This window comes from Onychostoma macrolepis, chromosome 07 (assembly GCF_012432095.1).
Source record: "Onychostoma macrolepis isolate SWU-2019 chromosome 07, ASM1243209v1, whole genome shotgun sequence".
Classification (NCBI taxonomy): Eukaryota; Metazoa; Chordata; class Actinopteri; order Cypriniformes; family Cyprinidae; genus Onychostoma; species Onychostoma macrolepis.
Window position 1 is genome coordinate 11,846,232 of NC_081161.1, and position 23,784 is coordinate 11,870,015.

The following is a 23,784-nucleotide window of genomic DNA, read 5'->3' on the forward strand; positions in this document are numbered from 1 at the left end:
GTGTGCAAAGTTTCATGAGTTTTGGAGCATGTTTAGGCCCTCCAAAATGCGATTCACTTTGGAGGAGGAGGAGGAGGAGGAGGAGGAGGAGGAGGAGGAGGAGGAGGAGGAGAAGGAGAAGAAGAAGAAGAAGAAGAAGAAACGTGAGCAATTCCAAGAGGGTCCTCACACCTCGGTGCTCGGGCCCTAATAATTACCTCTTTGCTGAATTTCCTTCTATCGAAACGTTCAATATCATGCAAAATGTTGCTTTACCGTTGCTGTGTTTTGCCCCATTGCTTAAGGCTAAACAGCTTAAGGCTAAAAGTTGCTCCTAACTTGCCAATTTAGGAGAAACTCTTAAAAACTATGGGTGTGTCATTCCTAATTTTATGACTCCTACATTTTTGCTCAAAGAATATTTCACAAATTGCTTTAGCACTAAAACCAGCTCCTAAATGTGTGGAAAGTTAGGGGTAGTCAGAAAGACTCCTAAGTCACTAAGACCAAATCACAAACAATCCTAAAATGGCTGTTGCCAGCAATCCACTTTGGAATGTAAACATTTGGTAATGCTTTAGATTACAGCCTGCAATGAACCACGTAATTAAATAGAATTTACAGCGTACCTATTTGTAACTATAGAGTAACTCCACAGTACCTACTCGTAGGTATAAGGGAACAAAATGCAACGTTTGGGGAATAAGGGGGTAACAACCTGCAAAATTATAAAGCATTTATACTGTAAGTATTTTATAACTAAAGGGTACCTATTCTGAAATTACGTGTATGTAGAGTCCGCGATTTTCTGCATCAGCATTACTTAAAGCTGAATGTACATGTAGGTAAACGGAAACAATTGGGGAATAAGGGGGTAATGGCTTGGAAAATTTTAAAAAAGTATTTACACTGTTAGTATTTCATAAGCAAGGTGTAACTATTCTAAGATTACGTGGTATTTATAACTTACTGTGTTAGGCAACAATATTACTCTTTAAAACAAGTCGCCTTACTGTAACAACACAAAATATATGATGCAACATATTTTTACACTACCTACTGGGTAGCCTACTTATTGAATTATTACAACATATATCCTACATGACATTGATACAAATAGTAAACTGTAGTATACTATAGTATAATTTAGTAGTGAAATTAAAAACCACCATGGTCTTTATAAAATTTTACCACAGTTTACTAAAGAATATAAGCTATATTATTTACTAGTGGGGTCATGGAGATTACTGAACAACTCAGCTGAAAGTATGGGGTAATTATGTGATCAGCTTCTGATATGATTTGGTTTAGAAATTCCCATATGAAAATTTACCTGATGAAAGAGTATTGCTTATGGTCATCTCAGCAGCGAGTCAGGTCACCAGCATTGTACTGTCAAGGTGCAATACAGTGGAAAATTAGATTACCTGTTTCCAGCTCCTCCCAGGATATACAGTATATAATTACTGTATAATTGATGTTTTTTGATAGCTGTAGTACTGTTGGTGCACTTTGGGCTTCCTTATGTGGTTTGAGGCAAGTAGAATAAAATGTACTACAACCTTTTTCTTAACTACTGTGCAAACATACACCCTTGTTATATGTAGTTATTGTGTAAGTGTAACATCCGCAGGCTGTAATTTAAAGTGATCCCTTGTTACCCTCTTGTTACATGTAGTTACTGTGTAAGTGTAACATCTGCGGGCTGTAATCTAGTTACTGTGTAAGTGTAACATACGCGGGCTGTAATCTAAAGTGATGCCTTGTTACCCTCTTGTTACGTGTAGTTACTGTGTAAGTGTAACATCTGTGGGCTGTAACAAAGAAATATTTTTATTTTTTTAACAAAATTTGGTAACACTTTTAAGGTGTCCATAGTACATAGTAATTACCTAGTTAAGTACTTATTAGTAGCTGTTGTACTTACATGAAACAAAATGTACTTACCATGTAACTAAGTTATAGAATAGCCTGTACTTACAGTTTGTAATTATGTACATGTAATAGGCAGCTACTGTTACACATATGTAACAAACCGAGTCTGTTACACAGCTACTTATGTATAAAGATTGTTACATATGTGTTGCAGACTTTATACAACGTAATTATAAATGTAGGTACACAGACATAAGCTACTTAAAATAAATTGTATCGAGATTGTACTTAAGCGTACTTCATGTGTATCTATACTGTACACTTTCTCCAGTTGCACCTGTTTGATTTAACCCACCAGTACACAGCTTAAATACATGTAATACCTTTCTAATTACATTAAAATTACAGAATATTACACAGGCATAAGCTACTTAAAATAAAGTGTATCAAGATTGTACTTAAGTGTACAAGTAGCTGTGTAACAGACTCGGCCTGTTACATATGTGTAACAGTAGCTGCCTATTACATCTACAAAATTACAAACTGTAATTACAGGCTGTTCTATAACTTAGTTACAAGGTAAGTACATTTTGTTTCATGTAATTAATTATGTAATTACTCTGTATTATGACACCTTAAAACAAAGTGTTAACCAAAATTTTAACAGATCTTTTCCAAGAACAGAATGCAGAAAAAAACTAATTTGCAACCACTTATACAAAATACAAATAAATGTAAAACACACATACACAAACAGACACACACAAAATCATGTTCTACGTTTAATTTTAATAGGCATATTGTCAATTTTTCCTTTCAGCTGTGGGCAGGAATCAACGAATTTCTAGAGATCTTTTGCATATGCTTGCAAAGTTGTCGCTGTAGTATATGAGGGAGCAGAAAAGTCCTCCCCCTCTGATGCAGTTTTCACCTGTGATCACAATTAGAGAAAAATACATTGCAAAAAAAATTAAAAATATCTGTTAATACATGTCAAGTTTGCATAACGTAAAAGTAGTGTTGCACAAAGCTTACATTTAACCAAATATATAAAACAAGGAATGTTTCAAGGCAAATCTGTAAGAGTTGCCAACACTGTGATACGGTAAAGCAATAAATAATAAAATAACAAAGGACTACAAAAGTACACAGGTAACTGGAAAATAAAAACAAGAACTTAATAGTATAACAAAATAGAGAATATGCGACAGTAAGTAGGTGACAGTCAACTCCACTCTGATGGGCTCCAATTCACCTTGAAGGAGTAGTTCACTTCTGGAACAAAAAATTACAGATATTGTACTCACCCCCTTGTCATCCAAGATGTTCATGTCTTTCTTTCTTCAGTCGTTAAGAAATTTCATAAAGAAATTCCTCATGTTTTTTGAGGAAAACATTTCGGGATTTCTCTCCATAAAATGGACTTCTATAGTGCCGCCGAGTTTGAACTTCCAAAATGCAGTTTAAATGCAGCTTCAAAGAGCTCTAAACAATCCCAGCCGAGGAACAAGGGTCTTATCTAGCGAAAAGATTGGTTAAACGTTCCTCTTGTCTAGCTCTGTGTGAACTGTGTTTTTTTTTTCTGGTTCATGACAGTTAGGGTAGGTCTAAAAACTCCCATCTCATTTTCTCCTCCAACTTCAAAATCGTCCTACATCGCTGCAGAAGCACTGACCCAGTGTTTACAAAGTGAATATACAAAGAAGGTCAAACGCCCTATATAAAAACGGTGCAATGTAGGACGATTTAGGAAGTTTGGAGGAGAAAATGAGATGGGAGTTTTTCGACATACCCTAGTTAACGCAGAGCTAGACAAGAGGAGCGTTTGAGGTTAAAAAGTATATAAATTGTCATTTTTCTTTTAGAAAATAACCAATCGTTTCGCTAGATAAGACCCTTCTTCCTCGGCTGGGATCGTGTAGAGCCCTTTGAAGCTTCATTGAAACTGCGTTTTTAATCTTCAATCCACTGGCCAACATAAAAGTCCACTGTATGAAGAAAAATCCTGGAATGTTTTCCTCAAAAACAAGTTACAGGTGAGTAACTTGTCAAGAATTTTTTTTTCATTTGTGTTTGTCATAAAATTATGAACAAATACATTAAAACAACACAGTGGTTTAAAATTTAGAGAATTTTCGGTCCCTCTTTATATTGAGTGGCCTTAACATTTAAATTAATTATTTAGTACTATGCACATATTGTATACATCATTTTTTTTACATTGTACTTATATTTTAAAAATACCTGCATGTAATTACATCTGTAATTAATTTCTGTAATTACATTTATAATTACACTGTTGACCCATCCCTTACTCCTTAACCCACCCTTAAACCTACCCACACCACCAAACCTGTCCCTAACCTCACCCGTACCCCACCTCAATACCAGAAAAAGTGATTTGCAATACAACATAAACACAGTAAGTACATTGTACTTATTTTTTGATGCAAGTACATAGTAGTAAAGGCCAGTTAATATAAAGTGGGTATGGGTAGGTTTAAGGGTGGGTTAAGGTGTAAGGATGGGTCATATATATATATATATATATATATATATATATATATATACATACATACATACATACATACATACATACATACATATACATACAGGTGCTGGTCATATAATTAGAATATCATCAAAAGTTTATTTATTTCACTAATTCCATTCAAAAGTGAAACTTGTATATTATATTCATTCATTACACACAGACTGATATATTTCAAATGTTTATTTCTTTTAATTTTGATGATTAGAGCTCATGAAAAAGTCAAAAATTAGAGCTCATGAAAGTCAAAAATCAGTATCTCAAAATATTAGAATATTTACATTTGAGTTTGAATAAATGATACATCCCTACAGTATAAATTCTGGGTATCTCTTGTTCTTTGAAACCACAATAATGGGGAAGACTGCTGACTTGGCAATGATCCAGAAGACGAACATTGACACCCTCCACAAAGACGGTAAGTCACAGAAGGTCATTACTGAAAGGTGTGGCTGTTTACAGAGTGCTGTATCAAAGCATATTAAATGCAAAGTTGACTGGAAGGAAGAATTTGGGTAGGAAAAGGTGCACAAGCAACAGGGATGACCGCAAGCTTGAGAATACAGTCAAGCAAAGCTGATTCAAACACTTGGGAGAGCTTGACAAGGAGAGAACTGAAGCTGGAGTCAGTGCATCAAGAGTCACCACGCTCAGATGTCTTCAGGAAAAGGGCTACCAAGCCACTTCTGAACCAGAGACAACGTCAGAAGCATCTTAACTGGGCTGTGGAGAAAAAGAACTGGACTGTTGCTCAGTGGTCCAAAGTCCTCTTTTCAGATGAAAGTAAATTTTACATTTCATTTGGAAATCAAGGTCCCAGAGTCTGAAGGAAGAGTGGAGAGGCACAGAATCCATGTTGCTTGAAGTCCAGTGTGAAGTTTCCACAGTCAGTGATGATTTGGCCTGCCATGTCATCTGCTGGTGTTGGTCCACTGTGTTTTCTGATGTCCACAGTCAACGCAGCCATCTACCAGGAAATTTTAGAGCACTTCATGCTTCCTTCTGTTGACAAGCTTTATGGAGATGCTGATTTCATTTCCCAGCAGGACTTGGCACCTGCCCACACTGCCAAAGGTACCAAAAGCTGGTTCAATGACCATAGTGTTACTGTGCTTGATTGGCCAGCAAATTCGCCTGACCTGAACCCCATAGAGAATCTATGGGGTATTGTCAAGAGGAAGATGAGAGACACCAGACCCAACAATGCAGATGAGCTGAAGGCCACTATCAGAGCAACCTGGGCTCTCATAACACCTGAGCAGTGCCACAGACTGATCGACTCCATGCCACGCCGCATTGCTGCAGTAATTCAGGCAAAAGTAGCCCCAACTAAGTATTGAGTGCTGTACATGCTCATACTTTTCGTTTTCATACTTTTCAGTTGGCCAAGATTTCTAAAAATGCTTTCTTTGTATTGGTCTTAAGTAATATTCTAATATTTTGAGATACTGATTTTTGACTTTCATGAGCTGTAAGCTCTAATCATCAAAATTAAAAGAAATAAACATTTGAAATATATCAGTCTGTGTGTAATGAATGAATATAATATACAAGTTTCACTTTTTGAATGGAATTAGTGAAATAAATAAACTTTTTGATGATATTCTAATTATATGACAAGCACCTGTATATGTGTGTGCAATGTAAAAACTTGTATGTACACAATAAGTGCACTGTATCAAATGATTAATTTAAATGTAAGTGCATAGTAGTTAAGGCTACCTAATATAAAGTGGGACAGCACTTTTTTTTTTTTTTTTTTTAATTCAGGTATGCCTAATTCTGTAAAAATGCAAAATATGCAACAGGGCTAAAGAGGTTTTAACCATATGTTTTGTAACACAATCATGGCTGTTTTGTGGTACCCATGATTTAACTATAGTAACAATGTTCCTTTTTTTTTTTTTTTTTTTTTTTAATTATGGTATAAACATACTTAAAACAATTTTGTAAGGTATACCCAGGGGTTAAGGTGAGTTGGAGCCCATCAGAGTGGAGTTCACTGTCACCTACTGACTGTTGCATATTCTCTATTTTGTTTTAATATTAAGTTCTTGTTTGTTATTTTCCAGTTACCTGTGTAAGATTTGTAGTTCTTTGTTATTTTATTATTTATTGCTTTACCGTAACACAGTGTTGGCAACTCTTACAGATTTGCCTTGAAACATTGCTGTGACACAGATTCCTCATATAAGTCCTTTTTTATATTTGGTTAAATATAAGCTTTGTGCAACACTTCTTTACATTATGAAAACTTTTTTCTCTAATTGTGATCACAGGTGAAAACTGCATCAGAGGGTGAGGACTTTTCTGCTCCCTCATATACTGCAGGGACAACTTTGCAAGCATATGCAAAAGAGCTCCAGAAATTTGTCGACTCCTGCCCACAGCTGAAAGGAAAAATGTATAATATGCCTATTAAAAATAAATGTAGAACATGTTTTTGTGTGTTGTTTGTATTTGTATTTGTTGTTTGTAACGTAAGCGCACACACAAGTGAGCACACTCCCACTCCTATTTGTAAATATTAAGCCGCAAAACAACTATTTAAATATGACTTCTGCCTGTCTCTGTGTTAATGTATGGCGCAGATGCGCTGGTTTGTTCACTACAGAAGCCTGCGTGACGCTTGCGGCGATATTAACGTCTGCCGCCTCACTAAATGAGGACATAAATACATGAACAACATCTCCAGAACTGCTTTAAGAGTCACTTCATGAGCATTTGACCGTTTCATTTGAGAAAAACTATCCTCATATCATATACACACAGAAATGTAAAGGTATTCACGGCAACCCATCAAAATAAAAGTTCGGTTTCACTTGAAGACATTGGGCAGAACGTAATAGACTACTACTAAAACTATTAAAACCTTATCTTTAAGGAATAATCATACAATGTCTTCAATGTTATTATCAATATTAGATTCCCTTTATTTTCCAAAAAATAAGATGTTTAATTTTTATTCATTAAAATATAAATTAAAGGAATGTTTTTATGTCTGGAAAAAAAACGGAACCCCATACTTTAGTAATCTCGACTATGGTGGTTTTTAACTTTACTATAATTACTAAATTATACTATAGTATATTATACTATACTACAGTTTACTATTTGTATCAATGTCATGTAAGATATATGTTGTAATAATAGAATAAGTGCTCAGTATGTAGTGTAAAATATACTGCATCATATATTTTATGTTATTACAATAAGGCAACTTAATATTGTTGCCAAACACAGTAGGTCTTGCATACCACATAATCTAATAGTTACACATTACTTATGTATATACTTTTAATTTTCCAAGTCATTACTCCCTTATCCCCCAAACTTTGCACATTGTTTCCGTTTACCTACACGTACGTACAGCTGTAAGCTATGCTCACGTGGAAAATTGTGCTTTGTGTGTCAATTATACCACGTAATTTCAGAATAGGTGCCCTTTAGTTATGCTTTATAATTCCGTAGGTTATTACCCCGTTATTCCCCAAACGTTGCATATTGTTCGCGTATACCTACGAGTAGGTACTGTGGAGGTACTCTATAGTTACAAATAGGTACGCTGTAAATTCTGTTGAATTACGCGGTACATTGCGGGCTGTTACCGAAGTAACAGCTGTTCTTGAATCTAGATTGGTTTTATTTTACATTTTCACAACATCTATCTATCAGCCATGATTATTATAGTATGTTAATTAAAAGGCTGCTTATTGCTAATTGTTTGTGAGATGCAAATGTGTAAGAGGCTGACAATTATTTGAACATACTTGTTTAATTAGTTACACTTAGCCTATATTTTATAAACTTTATTTGAATATGGCAGCCTAATACCTTGTTCTATAATAATTCTAAGATCTAAATCACTGACAGAGACCCACCCCCTATCAGCCAATCACTGTGGGCAAGTTAGTAAACTATCGTCCAAAGCAATGAGGTCAACCCTACCCTTTTTCTTAGCTTAAGATTTCTGCCCATTCCTTAGTAAATATTGGTCTCAGCAGCTTTGTGAATAGATTTTAAGAAGAAACTCTTCTCTTCTGCACTGACCATAACTATGGTCATCTCTGCAGGAGGGATCACTTACTCTGGCTGTTCAGATTGTGCAAGCTACTGTTCTCAGCACCTGGTCATGGCACCAATGGTAACAGTTTTCACCCAAGGCCATTGCACAGCTGCTGAGGATATGCTCCAAGGTACCTCTACTCTGAGACAAGGGATAGACTGGTGTTTCAGATTTACTCCAGCAAAAACGGTTAGCTGGACTAGAGAGGACATCATACACAAACTGAATCAGGAAAATCGGGTACTGAGGCTCAGCTTGCCAAAACTCTGGAAGAGATGTTGCAGGATTCAACCTTGTACCATTTGGTCCATGCATCTTGCTGTCACACTAATATACACTGAACAAAATTATAAACTCAACACTTTTGTTTTTGCCCCCATTTTTCATGAGCTGAACTCAAAGATCTAAGACTTTTTCTATGTACACAAAAGGCCTATTTCTCTCAAATATTGTTCACAAATCTGTCTAAATCTGTGTTGGTGAGCATTTCTCCTTTGCCGAGATAATCCATCCACCTTACAGGTGTGGCATATCAAGATGCTGATTAGACAGCATGATTATTGCACAGGTGTGCCTTAGGCTGGCCACAATAAAAGGCCACTCTAAAATGTGCAGTTTTATCACACAGCACAATGCATGCAATTGGCATGCTGACTCCAGGAATGTCCACCAGAGCTGTTGCCCATGAATTGAATGTTCATTTCTCTACCATAAGACGTCTCCAAAGGCGTTTCAGAGAACTTGGCAGTACATCCAACCAGCCTCACAACCGCAGACCACGTGTACACCAGCCCAGGACCTCCACACCCAGCATCTTCACCTCCAAGATCGTCTGAGACCAGCTGCTGCAACAATCGGTTTGCATAACCAAAGAATTTCTGCACAAACTGTCAGAAACCGTCTCAGGGAAGCTCATCTGCATGCTTGTCGTCCTCATCGGGGTCTTGACCTGACTGCAGTTCATCATCGTAACCGACTTGAGTGGGCAAATGCTCACATTCGATGGCGTCTGGCACTTTGGACAGGTGTTCTCTTCGCGGATGAATCCCGGTTTTCACTGTACAAGGCAGATGGCAGACAGCATGTATGGCGTCATGTGGGTGAGCGGTTTGCTGATGTCAACGTTGTGGATCGAGTGGCCCATGGTGGCGGTGGGGTTATGGTATGGGCAGGCGTATGTTATGGACAATGAACACAGGTGCATTTTATTGATAACATTTTGAATGCACAGAGAGACCGTGATGAGATCCTGAGGCCCATTGTTTTGCCATTCATCCATGACCATCACCTCATGTTGCAGCATGATAATGCACGGCCCCATGTTGCAAGGATCTGTACACAATTCCTGGAAGCTGAAAACATCCCAGTTCTTGCATGGCCAGCATACTCCCTGCGGAAAGTTGTCCCTGCGGACATGTCACCCATTGAGCATGTTTGGGATGCTCTGGATCGGCGTATACGACAGCATGTTCCAGTTCCTGCCAATATCCAGCAACTTCGCACAGCCATTGAAGAGGAGTGGACCAACATTCCACAGCGTGAGGAAAATGGTGGTCACATCAGATACTGACTGGTTTTCGGACCCCCCCAATACAGTAAAACTGCACATTTTAGAGTGGCCTTTTATTGTGGCCAGCCTAAGGCACGCCTGTGCAATAATCATACTGTCTAATCAGCATCTTGATATGCCACACCTGTGAGGTGGATGGATGATCTCGGCAAAGGAGAAGTGCTCACTAACACAGATTTGTGAACAAGAGAGAATGGGCCTTTTGTGTACATAGAAAAAGTCTTAGATCTTTGAGTTCAGCTAATTTTGTTCAGTGTATATTTAAATATTTTATGAAACAACTTATGACTCTGTAAATTATTATATTTCAACAACAGAACAACAGAAATTGTATCATTTAGGAGTTCATTTAAAGACAATTTAGATGTTTGCATACAATTTTTTAATTTGAATGTTGGTTATTATAGCTAAACATAAACACCAATTGAATTTAAGTTTGGGCTCTATTATTAATTGTAAGATTTAAAAGGACTCCCGCAGAAGCTAAGGTAGATTTATATCCCTCAGAAAATTTTAATTATATAACTGAATTTATTTAAAGAAAGGGAAATTTGTTCATTAAACCATTGTTAAAAAAAAAAAAGTGTTTTTCCTCCTGCAGTACTGAAACCATACCAAACCGTCACGTCAAAACCGAGGTATGTACCGAACCGTCATGTTTGTATACCGTTACACCCCTATAATGAGAAAGAAAATTGAGAGAAATGCTCACCTTGCTCTTCCTGATTCAGAATGGACACCAGGTTGCCTCCATGCAAAATGCAGTGGTCCCGAGAATTGTGCCATGTCATCTTATTATTAAAAAGCTTGTAACACTATTAAAAAAAAATAAAAAGTGCTTTGAATTAGAATGTGCAGCTGCCTATTGCATTTCTAACAAAGATGAATTTTAAATGACTTTTATGTAAGTAAAAATACTTTTTTAAGGGCAAATTAGAAATTAATTATTTGTGTTTGTTGGTAATAACTAGGCACAAATGAAATCTGATCATCTATCTATCTATCTATCTATCTAATTATTACAATAGCTCTTACTTTGCCTCGAAACATGGTCCATTCGGGAGTACAGCCTCCTGGTTGCACAGTGGAGGGGGACATGGTGACATTGACTAAGTCAGAACTTCTTTCACAGATAGAGGGCAATGCCACACCGCAGTTAATATCGTTCCAGAATCCTTAAACAAACAAACAAACAAATAAATAAAGATAGATAAATAAATAAATAAATGCTAAAACCTTTAAATTGGTGAATTGGAGACTATGTCAAATACATTTTGCATTCCTAATTGATCAAACAGCAGAAGAAAATCTCCGAAATAGTGTTTTCACGGTGAGAATGAGAGCGAGAAAGAAAAAAAGAGACATTAATAACGGTAGTCAGAAGAGAGACTTTCCCTTTTTCCCTTTTTTCTCTTTTCCCACAAATTTCCCTTTTTTGTGTGTCACTCATGCAGCACAACATTCAGTGTAATGTGTTTCAATAGGGATTATCTGGGTGCAGTACCCTTAAGTGTTTAAACAATGTATGCTGTTCTGTGTCAGCAGCACTGTATGGGAATATGTTGTTTATGCTTTGATCTTTATGTAAACAATGTATTCGTGTACATATGTTGCATACATTGTTTACGTATGTTATACTCTCCAAAATGGTGCCAGGGTGACGTGGAGGATACGAATTGTTCAACAAAGTCATTGTTTTTGTTTTCTTTGCACACATACAATTTTTCCGTATCTTCGTGAAATTACAGTTGAACCACTGATGTCAAGGGACTATTTTAACAATTTCCTTACTAGGTTTCTGGACCTTGATCATGGTAGGACCCTTGCTGTCAATGGAAGGTTCAGAAAGCTCTCGGAATTCATCAAAAATATCTTAATATGTGTTCCGATGATGAACAAAAGGCTTAAGGGTTTGGAACGACATGAGGGTGAATAATTAATGACATAATTTTCCTTTTTGGGTGAACTATCCCTTTAAATATGGTAACAGAAGCTCAAACATGCACATGTGATGTGTGAGAACTAATGAGATTTGTTTTCATGTATTGAGCACATGAGTTTCAGCTTCAGTTGTAACTTTTTATAAGGGAAATTTCTGGCTTCAAAAGTTTGCCACCAAATGTGAAAAGGCATATTAAGGTAGAAATGTTTTTTTAAAAATATTTTTTTGTCCATTTTGATATAGCCATTACCTGTCTGTGTAATATATTGGCTGAATGCACAAGAGTGAGTGCAGTTATGAGAATTTAAATACAATACATATTTTGGTGGTAATGATTTATTTTTTTATTTTTATTTTTTTCATTAAATGTTACAATGGAAATTGTATGTTAAATTAATTGTAAATCATGTTTAGTGGTGCTCTTACCAGAGAGTGGATAAGCTGTTTTATAATTACACATTGAGAAACAATTAGGACTGTCAATGAATTAGTATTTAATCTAAATAATTACATTATTTTATTTTAGCCTTCATCACAGATACTTTTTGTCTGTATTCCTATAAACTTCAGTTTCCAGTCATTAATTGAATATGATGAAACAAAGAAAAGTTGGTGCCGTGTTATGAAGCTTTTCATAAGGGGAGTGCAATAGCCTGCTTTATGTGTGTGTGCAATACTGCAATACTGCACATCTTCTGCAAACATATAGAAGACTTTTTTTTTTTTATTAAGAAAAAGCAAATGTACAATATAAACAATAAATTTATTCATGTGATGCAAAGCTGAATTTTCATCAGCTATTACTTCAGTCTTCGGTGCTTGGAAACATCAGCTGATGTGTTACTAATATTTGTGCAGTATGATTCATACTAACATGATATACTGTATATTTAATTAAATATTAATATGCACATTTGTTAACCATTTTTAACCTTATTGTGAAGTGTTATTTATCTAAACATTAATTTCATAATAAATAATAATAAAAGAGAGTGGGACTTTAAAGCCAGGGTGTCCAGTCCTCCTTCTGCAGGGCCACTATTCTGCACCAGCTGGAGCTCTAACCCCAAGTAGATACACCTAAACCAGCTAATCAAGATATTTAGGCTTACTAGAAAACTCCAAGCAAGTGTGTTGGGGCAAGTTGGAGCTAACTCTGCAGAAAGGTGGCCAGAAGCAGGTTTGGATACCTTGCTTTAAGGCATGAAAGTGATGTGGTGTGCACTGACGGCACACTCACATGCTACAAAAGGACCATTTCTGATGAGGAGTACTTACCCATACTCTTGTAAATGGTTACACAGTTCTCATCATTGTTGGCAAAATTTGGTTCATTTTGATCCCATGATGTATATACAACGGGTGAACCATCCACCCAGCTACAAATAGACAGCAAAAATCCAAGTATAAAACCAGCACAAATGTATTTAAATTAAGCAATGTCTTGCAAATTCTGCTAAAGGTATGTGTTGCATAATAACTAATATTATAATTGTTTATACACACTGTCTTTCGTACTCACCTAAATGATTTGTCCAATTCCACTACCATCCCAATGTAGTATTGATTCTCTGACTTCCTAGATATCTATAAAACAGTATCAATAGCCATATTGAAATAATTATGCAATGGTGTAGCAAAACATCTATGACATATTTTTTTTTCCAGCTGTGCAGAATTGCTGTAAAAAGGCATCAGAAACAATAAGTGGGCTTCCATTTTTGTTTTTAATTCCGTCACCTGTTTCCTTGAGAATTTATGGAAGTCTTTTGCAGTGGGGCTCCTCTCGAACCCTTTAGTGCAACTGTCATTTTTAGAAATACACTTCAAACAGTGAGTATGTACTAGTATAGATCTGTTTTTTAATCAGTCCCCAAGAGAATGAATTAGGGAGGTGACTAAGGATGGATGTAACTATCTTAGGGATTTCTGTCATGATTTACTCACCTTCATGTCATTACTCACCTTGTCTTGTGTTCCACAATAGAAATAAAGTCATACAGATTTGGAATGATTTGAGGATGGTTAAAGGATGACAGAAATGTCCCTTTTGTGTGAATAGGCTACATTTAAATGGATTTCTTATGACTGGCATCCTTGTTGGCTCAATGCTTTCATTTCTATGAAGTGAAGCGACATAAGCTTAATCAGTGTTACTCCATGGTTGAGCCTCATAAGCACGAATCTTGTTTTGTTCCTGAATGAATCAGTATTTTTGAGTGAATTAATGGAATAAATGGTCTACTGCCTCACTCAAGTCACAATCACTTGCCACCAACTACTGCCATAACAATGTAACATTCACTGAAGTTGCTTAATTTCAACCTCACTAATATTCAGACTTATGGCCTGTCTAGAATGTGCAGACAAGTGGAGTGATACAACTGTGAAATATCCCAGTGCAGATACTAGTCCTATTCAGCACTCTTGAAAGGCCTCTTTCCAATCAGATTTGAGGACCAGAACTGTTGTATAAATCAGGGGGTTTTAAGGCCCAAGCTCTGCACACATTGTATGCCACCTTTATCAGACACACCCAACTCTGGTCTTGCTGTTTCTATTAAAGAGCTGATGAGCAGGTGTGTTAAATGAGGGAGACATACAAAATGTGCAGGGCTGGGGGTCTCCTGGACAGGCTTGAAAAACACTGGTCTAAACAACAATCCGTATCAAATAGAAAATAAATCAACAGCCTGCTTATCTTTAAAAAATACCTGTTTCCATAAAAATTTCCTCTCTGTTTGGCCAGAAATGACAACAAGATCTGCATGATTCTTCTTGCAGAATGAGCGAGCATCTTCCATAGGTAGGGGGTCATCATTAATGAAATACTGACTACTGTTGTACTGGATCCAGCCATCAGATGTCTTGTTATATTCCACTGTAAGATAAAAAGAACAAAATTTATAATTGTCTTCATTTACAATTGTGTGATTTTTTATTAATCAGATAAGCAAAGGCTGCACAATGTTCTCAAGTATCTTCTGGCTGGTGACTAGTAATATAATTATATTTGTTGCATTCTTATATTTAAAAGATCTAGTAAAGGGACATGTTGTCACAGTCGGGGTGGATAGATGAGGCGAGGACTCAAGATGCAGGAATTATGGGCTCTTTAATACTAGAACCGCCAGGGGTCACTTTATACCTAAAACTGCCAACCGGTAAATTTTACCCAAGCACATGACAACTGTTTTTATATGGCTTAAGAACATATTATTTCACTGTATTATGTCACTGTTGAGGTGTCTAGAGTCATGAAATGATTATGTCTAGTCATCAATTATATTTGTGTCTTGTTGTTTTACGTTCAAGGCTTTTTTTGGTAACACTTTATAATAGGGAACACTTATTCACTATTAACCACGACTTTTCCCTCAATAAATTCCTAATTTGCTGCTTATTAATAGTTAGTAAGGTAGTTGTTAAGTTTAGGTATTGGGTAGGATTAGGTATGTAGAATAAGATCATGTAGAATAAAGCACTGATATGTGCTTAATTACTACTTAGAAATGGCTAATATTCTATTAATATGCATGCTAATAAGCAACTAGTTAAGAGACCCTAAAATAAAGTGTTAAGCTTTTTTTATGCAGACCACCAACCACTTTTCATAACGGTCAATATAAGCTAAACAAGCCTGCACTGACAACGAAAATTACAAGGAAGTAAATACATATTTGAGTGGTGTAATATTATAATACAATGCCATTAATCAATATATTAAGATAACCTATGTTATTTAAATGACTAAAATAGCCTATAGATAATAATAACAAAAATAATTCACCATACTGCATAGGATGATGCAATGACAAATTCAAGCATATTGCTTCACCTAATTAATTATTAATTAATTTAGTTATATCATTTATAATTTGAATAAGAGAACACCAATAAACTACGGGTAATCAATTTTTTTTTTCATTACATCATAGATCAGAGTAAATAGCAACACAGAAGTGAACAGTAAACGATAGAAATGGCTAAATAAAAATTAAACAATTAATCTAAATTTTGAACAATTATGAGTAACATTAGGCTAAAGCATATACGTATGATATCATCGCTGTCAGATGAGCTGACCCAGGCATCACTTATCTCCCCACCATCAGACTCTCCATCGCTCATGGTATTTAGTGCTTCTTATACCTCTTCAGCATCCATAAATCGCCTTCTTTTACTAATTTTGTCTTTATTTATGAAACTGATAACTGCTAATTCAATGAGTGAAAGGTGTTGCCTAGCAATGAACAATGTCAAAACATAAGCGGCAAGAAAATGACAGGGACGAAAATAAAGGGATTATATAGGTGGGTAAATTTGACCTATGGTGCTTATAGGTATAAATGCCCTGTGTTTTGATCTGGTTTTACCTAAACAATTTTTTTAACAACAGGGGATTGTAACTTACACAATTTAAGTAAAAGTCAATGACTGCGAGACTTGGACGTTTTATGCAAAATCTGCTATGTACATTTGAAAAAAAATCCATGTATAAAATTTACCCCGTGGCGGTTCTAGTGTTAATAATAAAATAAAACAATACAACAACAATAACAACTATTCCAAGGGGAAAAACCATGCAGGCAGGCCAGGATAGGGCACATCACAGCAAGACTGAGAGCAACAATAATACATATGACACACGTGTATACAAACAATGCTCAGATCGGATTTTTTGCTGAAATACGATTTTTTTTGCGCTGTTGTTCACATTGTCATTTAAATGCGACTGCCATCAGTCTCATGTGTGAACCGTATATGGCCCTGAAGTGACCTGCATGCGCAGAAGAAGACGTGACGTCAGACGCAGCGCACTGTGACTGCAGAAATAAAAATGGATGCTGCTCATGTTAGCGCGTGTTTAGCAATTTTTAAGTTAATGTCCAATCGGAGCCTAAATAACGAAGTGATAAGAAGAAGAATATTAAGAAGGAGAGCACAATTTTCTCCAGCGCAGAATTGTGACGTCTGTCACATTTCAATGACGTAAAAATCGCATGAAATGCGACATGGCTGTTCAGACAGAAGTCGCATTGCAAAACATTGGATATGTATCCGATTTAGGACCACATATGAAAGTGGCCTGGGCCTGATTTGAAAAAATCGGATTTGCGCTGTTCAGACTGTCATAAGAAAATCAGATATGGGTCACATTTGGGCCACTTTAGCCTGCAGTGTGAACCTAGTCTAAGTGGGGCAGGTAATGAGGGAGACACAGGTGGAACCACTGAAACAACAGGTAACTAGATGGGCGGGGTCAGACAATAGACAGGAGAGCACATGGCACCAACAAACACACAACAAGCCATGTGCTCACACTCTGGTGGCCATCTAGTGCACATCAGCTGAAGACTGTGTCATAACCCCCTCCTTAAGCCGGGCATACACTGCGCGATTTTCGTCCGATTTAGAGCCGAATTCTTTTTTTGAGTCGGGCTGAATTTCAGCTTTGTCGTGCGTCGTTTGTCGTGCAGTGTTCGTGCAGTGTGCAGGGGGAAACGAGAAGCTATAAGTCTCTTCCGATAGGCAATCGGACGGTCAAAAGGCCTGCTAGTGGTTAGCAAGTGATTCGTCGGAGAAGTTGAATATTCTCGTGTTTTCTTTGTGTTTACATTCAGTCTTTGTTTCATTTGTTCAAACGAACTTGAAACGCAGTGAATGCTGTTACTGATCGTGTGAAGATGATTCGCTGAGTCATCGGATAGGGCCGTGTATTGTTCGTCTTCTCTATACGCCTCCGTCAGCTGAGATTGCGACCTCTTGAGATCAAGCTTCCGTCGTCAGGATCTCGGGGACAATCGCTGAGAATCATTGAGTTAAGAGACATTACCCTGCCATCCACAGGACGTCATTCAACACCTCATCCACAAACTAAGAGTGGTGATGTGCACTTGTTTTCTCTTTTTCTACACTGGTAAGCAAACGGGTGGTTTTTTCGCAGTGAGTAATCATAACTGAACTGTTGAATAATACAACTATTGTTCATGGAACTGTTAGTAGTGAACTTTCCTGAAAAGGAGTTCATAGACTTTTTTCTTTGTGCTTTTGTGAACTTTTTGATACCAGAGCACGAGAATGGACAGAGTATAACTTTTTCCTGGATTCCTTTTTTTGAATTGGACTTCAAACTTTTTGAACAGAATTAAAGTGAACCTGCTTTGAAATTTCAACGTAAACTTACACTGTGGAACTGTGTGGTTAAAAGGAGACGCTGATTGTCATTTTGTTTTTTGAGACTGAATTGAAACTGACACAAGTTTGTTTTTTTCACTTATTTCATTCAGAGTTGATTGAACTTGTAATTGATTCTCTCCTTTGTAAAAGAAAACAACAAAACAAATTTACATTGATTCAGTTTACATAAACATTTTATTAGTTAAGTCAAAAGTGTTTGTTGCTTTGAGTCACTTATACTAAGGAGTGGGGGTGTCTTGCCTGTCCTGTTAGATCTGGGGAGGGTGGGTTTTTGCAGACAGTTACATTTATTCCTGAGTTTCTGCACACACACGCACTTCAGGAGGCTGCCGTGTACTAAATGAATCCTGAAGCCCACCTCGCCAGACCTTGAGCATATACATAGTGCAACACGACAGGCACAACATACAAGTGACACTTGTACAAAGACTAAAAGCATTGGGTGGGGTATGGAGTCAATTTTCCCTTTGCGCTTCACGTTTCTGCGCGTCTCACTTTGTGACGCTGTTTTGACATGGGGGTGGAGTCAGGGGACGGGGGCGTGTCCAACAGGCCTGGGCATGCCTCCCTGGAAGTGACGTCATCGGCCCGAGACGCAGATCACAGCTGATCCAGGCACCGTCATTGAGCAGAGGCATGCGGGTGGATCGTTTCCTTTTATTCACTAGCTTTAAAACATGCATGTTTTCATTTTATTAACAAATGTATATGTGTATTAGCAGCGTTTGCTCAAGTTAAAGAAGTTGTTAATATGAACATCTGCTGTTTATTTCTCTCAATGTGTGCACACTTTTAGAGCATTAAAATGTGTATTGTTTCATCTGGTTAACTAAATGTGCATTAATAGTGCTTGTTTAAAATCTCTTAACCTGTGCACAGCGCTCTTTGTTTACATTAGTTCAGAGTTACTGCTAGTTTTAATGTAAAAGAATGCAATTAACTTCACAAACTATACATCATTAAAAAGGTCTAAGACTCAAGCTTCATATCCATCTCGACTTCGTTTTTCATTTACATAACTCCTGGCATAAATTAAGAAATGACTGGCACTGGAATTTAAAAAAAGATTAAAAAGTCTTTTTGGTTTAGTTTTGTCGTGGCCACGAGATATTAAGTCGTGGGAACATGATAATACTGTATGTCGTGGCCATGAGTTTAATCATGCATAAACAAACCCGCGTGACCATAGCAACCTGGGATTATCAGAGACTGATCAAATATATGTATCCATCCCACAGTCCGTTGATCGTGTCTTTTTATGTAATATATGTGTATATTAGGCTATTATTATTATTATTATTATACAGCCCAGAACGTTATGAGATCGAAATGAAGGGAAAATAAATCAAATACATAACAACGAATATAAAAATATTACCAATACTAATAAAATACATGGACTTACAAGACTTGTGGGATAGATAAAAATGTTTTCTTGTCGGCCTATTTTATTATACTTTATGTAACATTTATTCATAATAAACTTAATTCGAATGTTGTCTACATCGCAATACAGTCCAGTACGTAGCCTATGGTTAACACTTCAACCACCAGAGGTCGCTGTATACCTAAAAGCGCCAGCGGGTCAAATTTACCCATGCCATGACTACTGTTTTGATATGGCTAAAAACGTAGTATGTCACTGTATTATGCCACTGTCTTCACAATGTCTAGAGTCATAAAATTATTATTTTTAGTCATCAGCTGTTTTTGTCCTGTTGTTTTAAGTTCACAGCTATTTTTAAGCAGGTTACACTAATCACTTTTTTTAATGATGAATATCAACCAGTCTGCAATGACAACGAGAATTACGAGGAAATAAATACATATTTGGGTGTTGTAATATTATAGCTAATAAAATGTTTCAAGATAACCCATGTTATTTAAATGACTAAAACACCCTAAATAGACTATTATAAGCAATACTAATTCACCACATTGCAAAGGATGTACAATGACAGACTCAAGTGCACAGTTTCACCTAATTAATTAATTTGTTTAGTTATATAATTTATCATTTGAATAAGAGAACAACACCAATAAACTTGGGGTAATCATAAAATTGTTTTATTCATTACATCATAATTCAGATTTTTTTTCAGGAATAAATAAGCAACACAGTAGTGAACCATAAACAATAAAAAATTGCAAACACAAATTAATATTTAATTCAAAGTTTGAACATTTATGAGTAGAGGAATAAACATCTAAAACATCTTCATTTGAACGTGATGACAGGAATTATGCGTACATTTGTCCTGATGGCGCTTATAGGTATAAATGCCCCATTTTTGTTCTGGTTTTATCTAAACAATTTTTTAACAATAAACAGGGATTGTAAATAACACAATTTTAGTAAAAGTCAATGACTGTAAGACTTGGATATTTTTAATTGTAAATATATTATGTAGCCTATTTGAAAAACAGCCATGGGTAAAATTACCCCGTGGTGGTGTTAATATAATAATTTAATAATGTATTTTTTTTTTTTGTATAATTTCTTAATTAAAAATAAAATATTAATAAATACATCTCTGATAATCCCAGGTTGCTATGGTCACGCTGGTTTGTTTACCCATTAATATCTCTTGGCCACGAAATTTAAACCAAAAGACTCGAGCTTCATTTTTTTAAACTTCCAGTGACAGTCATTTCTTAATTTATGCCAGGAGTTATGTAAATGAAAAACGAAGTCGAGATGGATATGAAGCTTGAGTCTTAGACCTTTTTAATTGCATTCTTTTACATTAAAACTAGCAGTAACTCTGAACTAATGTAAACAAAGAGCTGTGCACAGGTTAAGAGATTTTAAACAAGCACTATTAATGCACATTTAGTTAACCAGATGAAACAATACACATTTTAATGCTCTAAAAGTGTGCACACATTGAGAGAAATAAACAGCAGATGTTCATATTAACAACTTCTTTAACTTGAGCAAACGCTGCTAATACACATATACATTTGTTAATAAAATGAAAACATGCATGTTTTAAGCTAGTGAATAAAAGGAAACGATCCACCGAATGCCTCTGCTCAATGACGGTGCCTGGATCAGCTGTGATCTGCGTCTCGGCCGATGACGCCACTTCCAGGGAGGCATGCCCAGGCCTGTTGGACACGCCCCGTCCCCTGACTCCACCCCCATGTCAAAACAGCGCCACAAAGTGAGACGCCAGAAACGTGAAGCGCAAAGGAAAACGGTATCGCAAGCTCAAACTTGACTGAAACGCAAAATAAAAGCTGCATTGCAAATAAATGAGTAGATATGGCCATGAAAAATATGTATTGCAAAATCATTGCTTTTGCTCTGTTTTATTTATCTATTTTGCAATTCTTTATTTTTCTTTGCAAAACTTTATTTTCTTTTGCATATATATGCGGCTTTTAAGTGCAAAGTATCCCCTGACAAGGCGGTGGAAAATTCCCCTCCGCCACATATACACAGCAAAACAGCATGTATTTAACTGAAAATCCAGAATCATCAACAAGCTAACTGTAAAGATAGCACTGTGAATGATGATATAGTTGTCAACAAATGGGATGCTACATTTTATTCAAAATTAAATGTTAAATATCTACGATTTTGGCTCTAATAAGATTTCCCCAGGAAACCTGGCGTCCTCCACAATTCCTATTCTTTCCAACAGCAAAGCACTTGAATGCGACATGCTTGTAATCAGGACTTTTGAAATTGGAAGTAGGAAATCCTGAAAGCACACAAAGGCAATATTATTCCTTATTTCCTTACAGGAATCCAGAAAATTTCATTACCCAATTCTAGATGGAGTCATACAGTTGCAGCTCACATGCATGAAAGGGGCGTGTCTGAAATGGTGGATACAGGAAACCAGCAGTCTAATAAAGAGGTTGACTGGCAAAAATTATTATGTATTTTGAAAATACAAAAATACTAAGATTAAATGTATTTAAAACACATTTTTTTTTTTTTTTTTTTTTTTAGTATTTTGTATTTCAAATACATATATATACACTGCCCATCCCTGGCCTCGCTGCTCTGACTCTGTCTGTACCTCGTGTGGATCCATGTGCAAGCTTTTTATTGACAGATGTGGTCAACAAACACATGCAGGGTCAAAAGACTAGCAAACAGGTATGGCACGGGCAAAACACAAGAATATTCCTAGGGCGGGCATAGGTCATCGATCGGCAAACAGAATCCAGAGGGCTTGACAAGAAGAGTAATCCAGAAACACGAGCAATAGTCCAGACGAGGTACAGACAGTCCAAGCGGCGAGACCAGGGTTAATCCAAGGTACACAGGCAGGAATCAGAAAATAAGAAACAAGGCAATACGAAAAGACTAGACTAAACTAGAACAAGACTCCCTAAGGCAACTATCACTAGGAGAATGATACACGCAGAACAATACTAAACTAAAGGAGACTAAACACAAAACTAACACGGAAAGCTTGGTAAGTAGCTAACACTAGGAGAGTGCTAAACGTTAGACAATACTCTGCAATCTGAACAGGATCTGAGTGGGTGTTATGTAGTGTGTGTGTGCAATGGCTTTCAGGTGAGTGTGTGATTGTTGACAGCTGTGCGATCAGTGCATTCAGCTGTGTATGTGCGATCAGTGCAATGGATGATGGGAACTGTAGTCCGGAGTGGCATGTAATAGTCTGTGTGGTGTAAGAGTCAATATGAAGGAAGGGCAACCTCTGATGGCGAGTGGACGGAAGACCATGAACCGGATTCGTGACAGTTCCGTTATAATCAATGAAGCCATCTAACCTGCATAATGAATCTCCTATTTACATCATGTCTACACTTTGTTCGTAATTTTGAGAGGATTCGAGTATGTGTAAAACTCAGCACTCAACAAAAAACTACAAACTCTGCAAAAACACTGGAACATTAACCAAATCGGTTTCAGCAAAATGCTATTAGTGCAGTTTTAATTAAGGACTCTCTTGCTTTCATTGTATAGAGCTTAGCAGTAGGACATTGTGGAAGGCTAAATTAACTGTTTGAAATGGGGGCTGCACGATATATCGTATGCGATTGTCGCACGCATCTCGTCAGTAAAGCCAGTTCCGTGATTAGCAGTAAATCTCCATCACCTGTTTTCAAATGGAGCACCATTTAATACACAGAGCCATAGTTCACTGACAAGCTACGCAATATCACGTTCAATATCGCAGGCAATTCATCTGCGATTCTGAGCGCAAATTGCGTATCTCGTCGGTGAACTACGGCTCTATGTATTAAATGGCGCTCCATTTGAAAACAGGTGATGGAGATTTACTGCTAATCACGGAACCGGCTTTACTGACGAAATGTGCATGACAATCGCATGCAATATATCGTGCAGCCCTAGTTTGAAATATTCATGTTTATTGTCAAGTTAAACATTTATAATAATGTAGGCAGAATGTTTTTTATTTTTTTTCAATGCTACTAATCCAAGCCGGATGTGACGACACATGCACTGTGATAAAAGTATATTATAGATGTGTGTTTGGGTGCATCTCAATCTTATAGGACACATCCTTGTAAGGCTGCATAGCTAGACTACCACGTCATTAAGCTCTGTCAAAGGACGTCTTGATTTGAAATATCCTTAGTAGGCAGTT

At 36.7% G+C, this 23,784-nt stretch overlaps 1 protein-coding gene across 2 annotated transcripts in view; it reads right to left on the minus strand.

Annotated features, from left to right (window-relative positions):
- mrc1a (mannose receptor, C type 1a) overlaps positions 1-23,784 on the minus strand; it is a 215,565-nt gene that overhangs the window by 51,096 nt on the left and 140,685 nt on the right. For both annotated transcript variants that reach the window (XM_058780779.1, XM_058780780.1), the window contains exons 17-21: positions 14,698-14,864; positions 13,506-13,570; positions 13,262-13,362; positions 11,077-11,216; positions 10,754-10,856 (exon numbers count right to left, since the gene is read on the minus strand). In XM_058780779.1, coding sequence (XP_058636762.1) covers positions 10,754-10,856; positions 11,077-11,216; positions 13,262-13,362; positions 13,506-13,570; positions 14,698-14,864 — 576 coding nt within the window. The remainder of the gene's footprint in view (positions 1-10,753; positions 10,857-11,076; positions 11,217-13,261; positions 13,363-13,505; positions 13,571-14,697; positions 14,865-23,784) is intronic.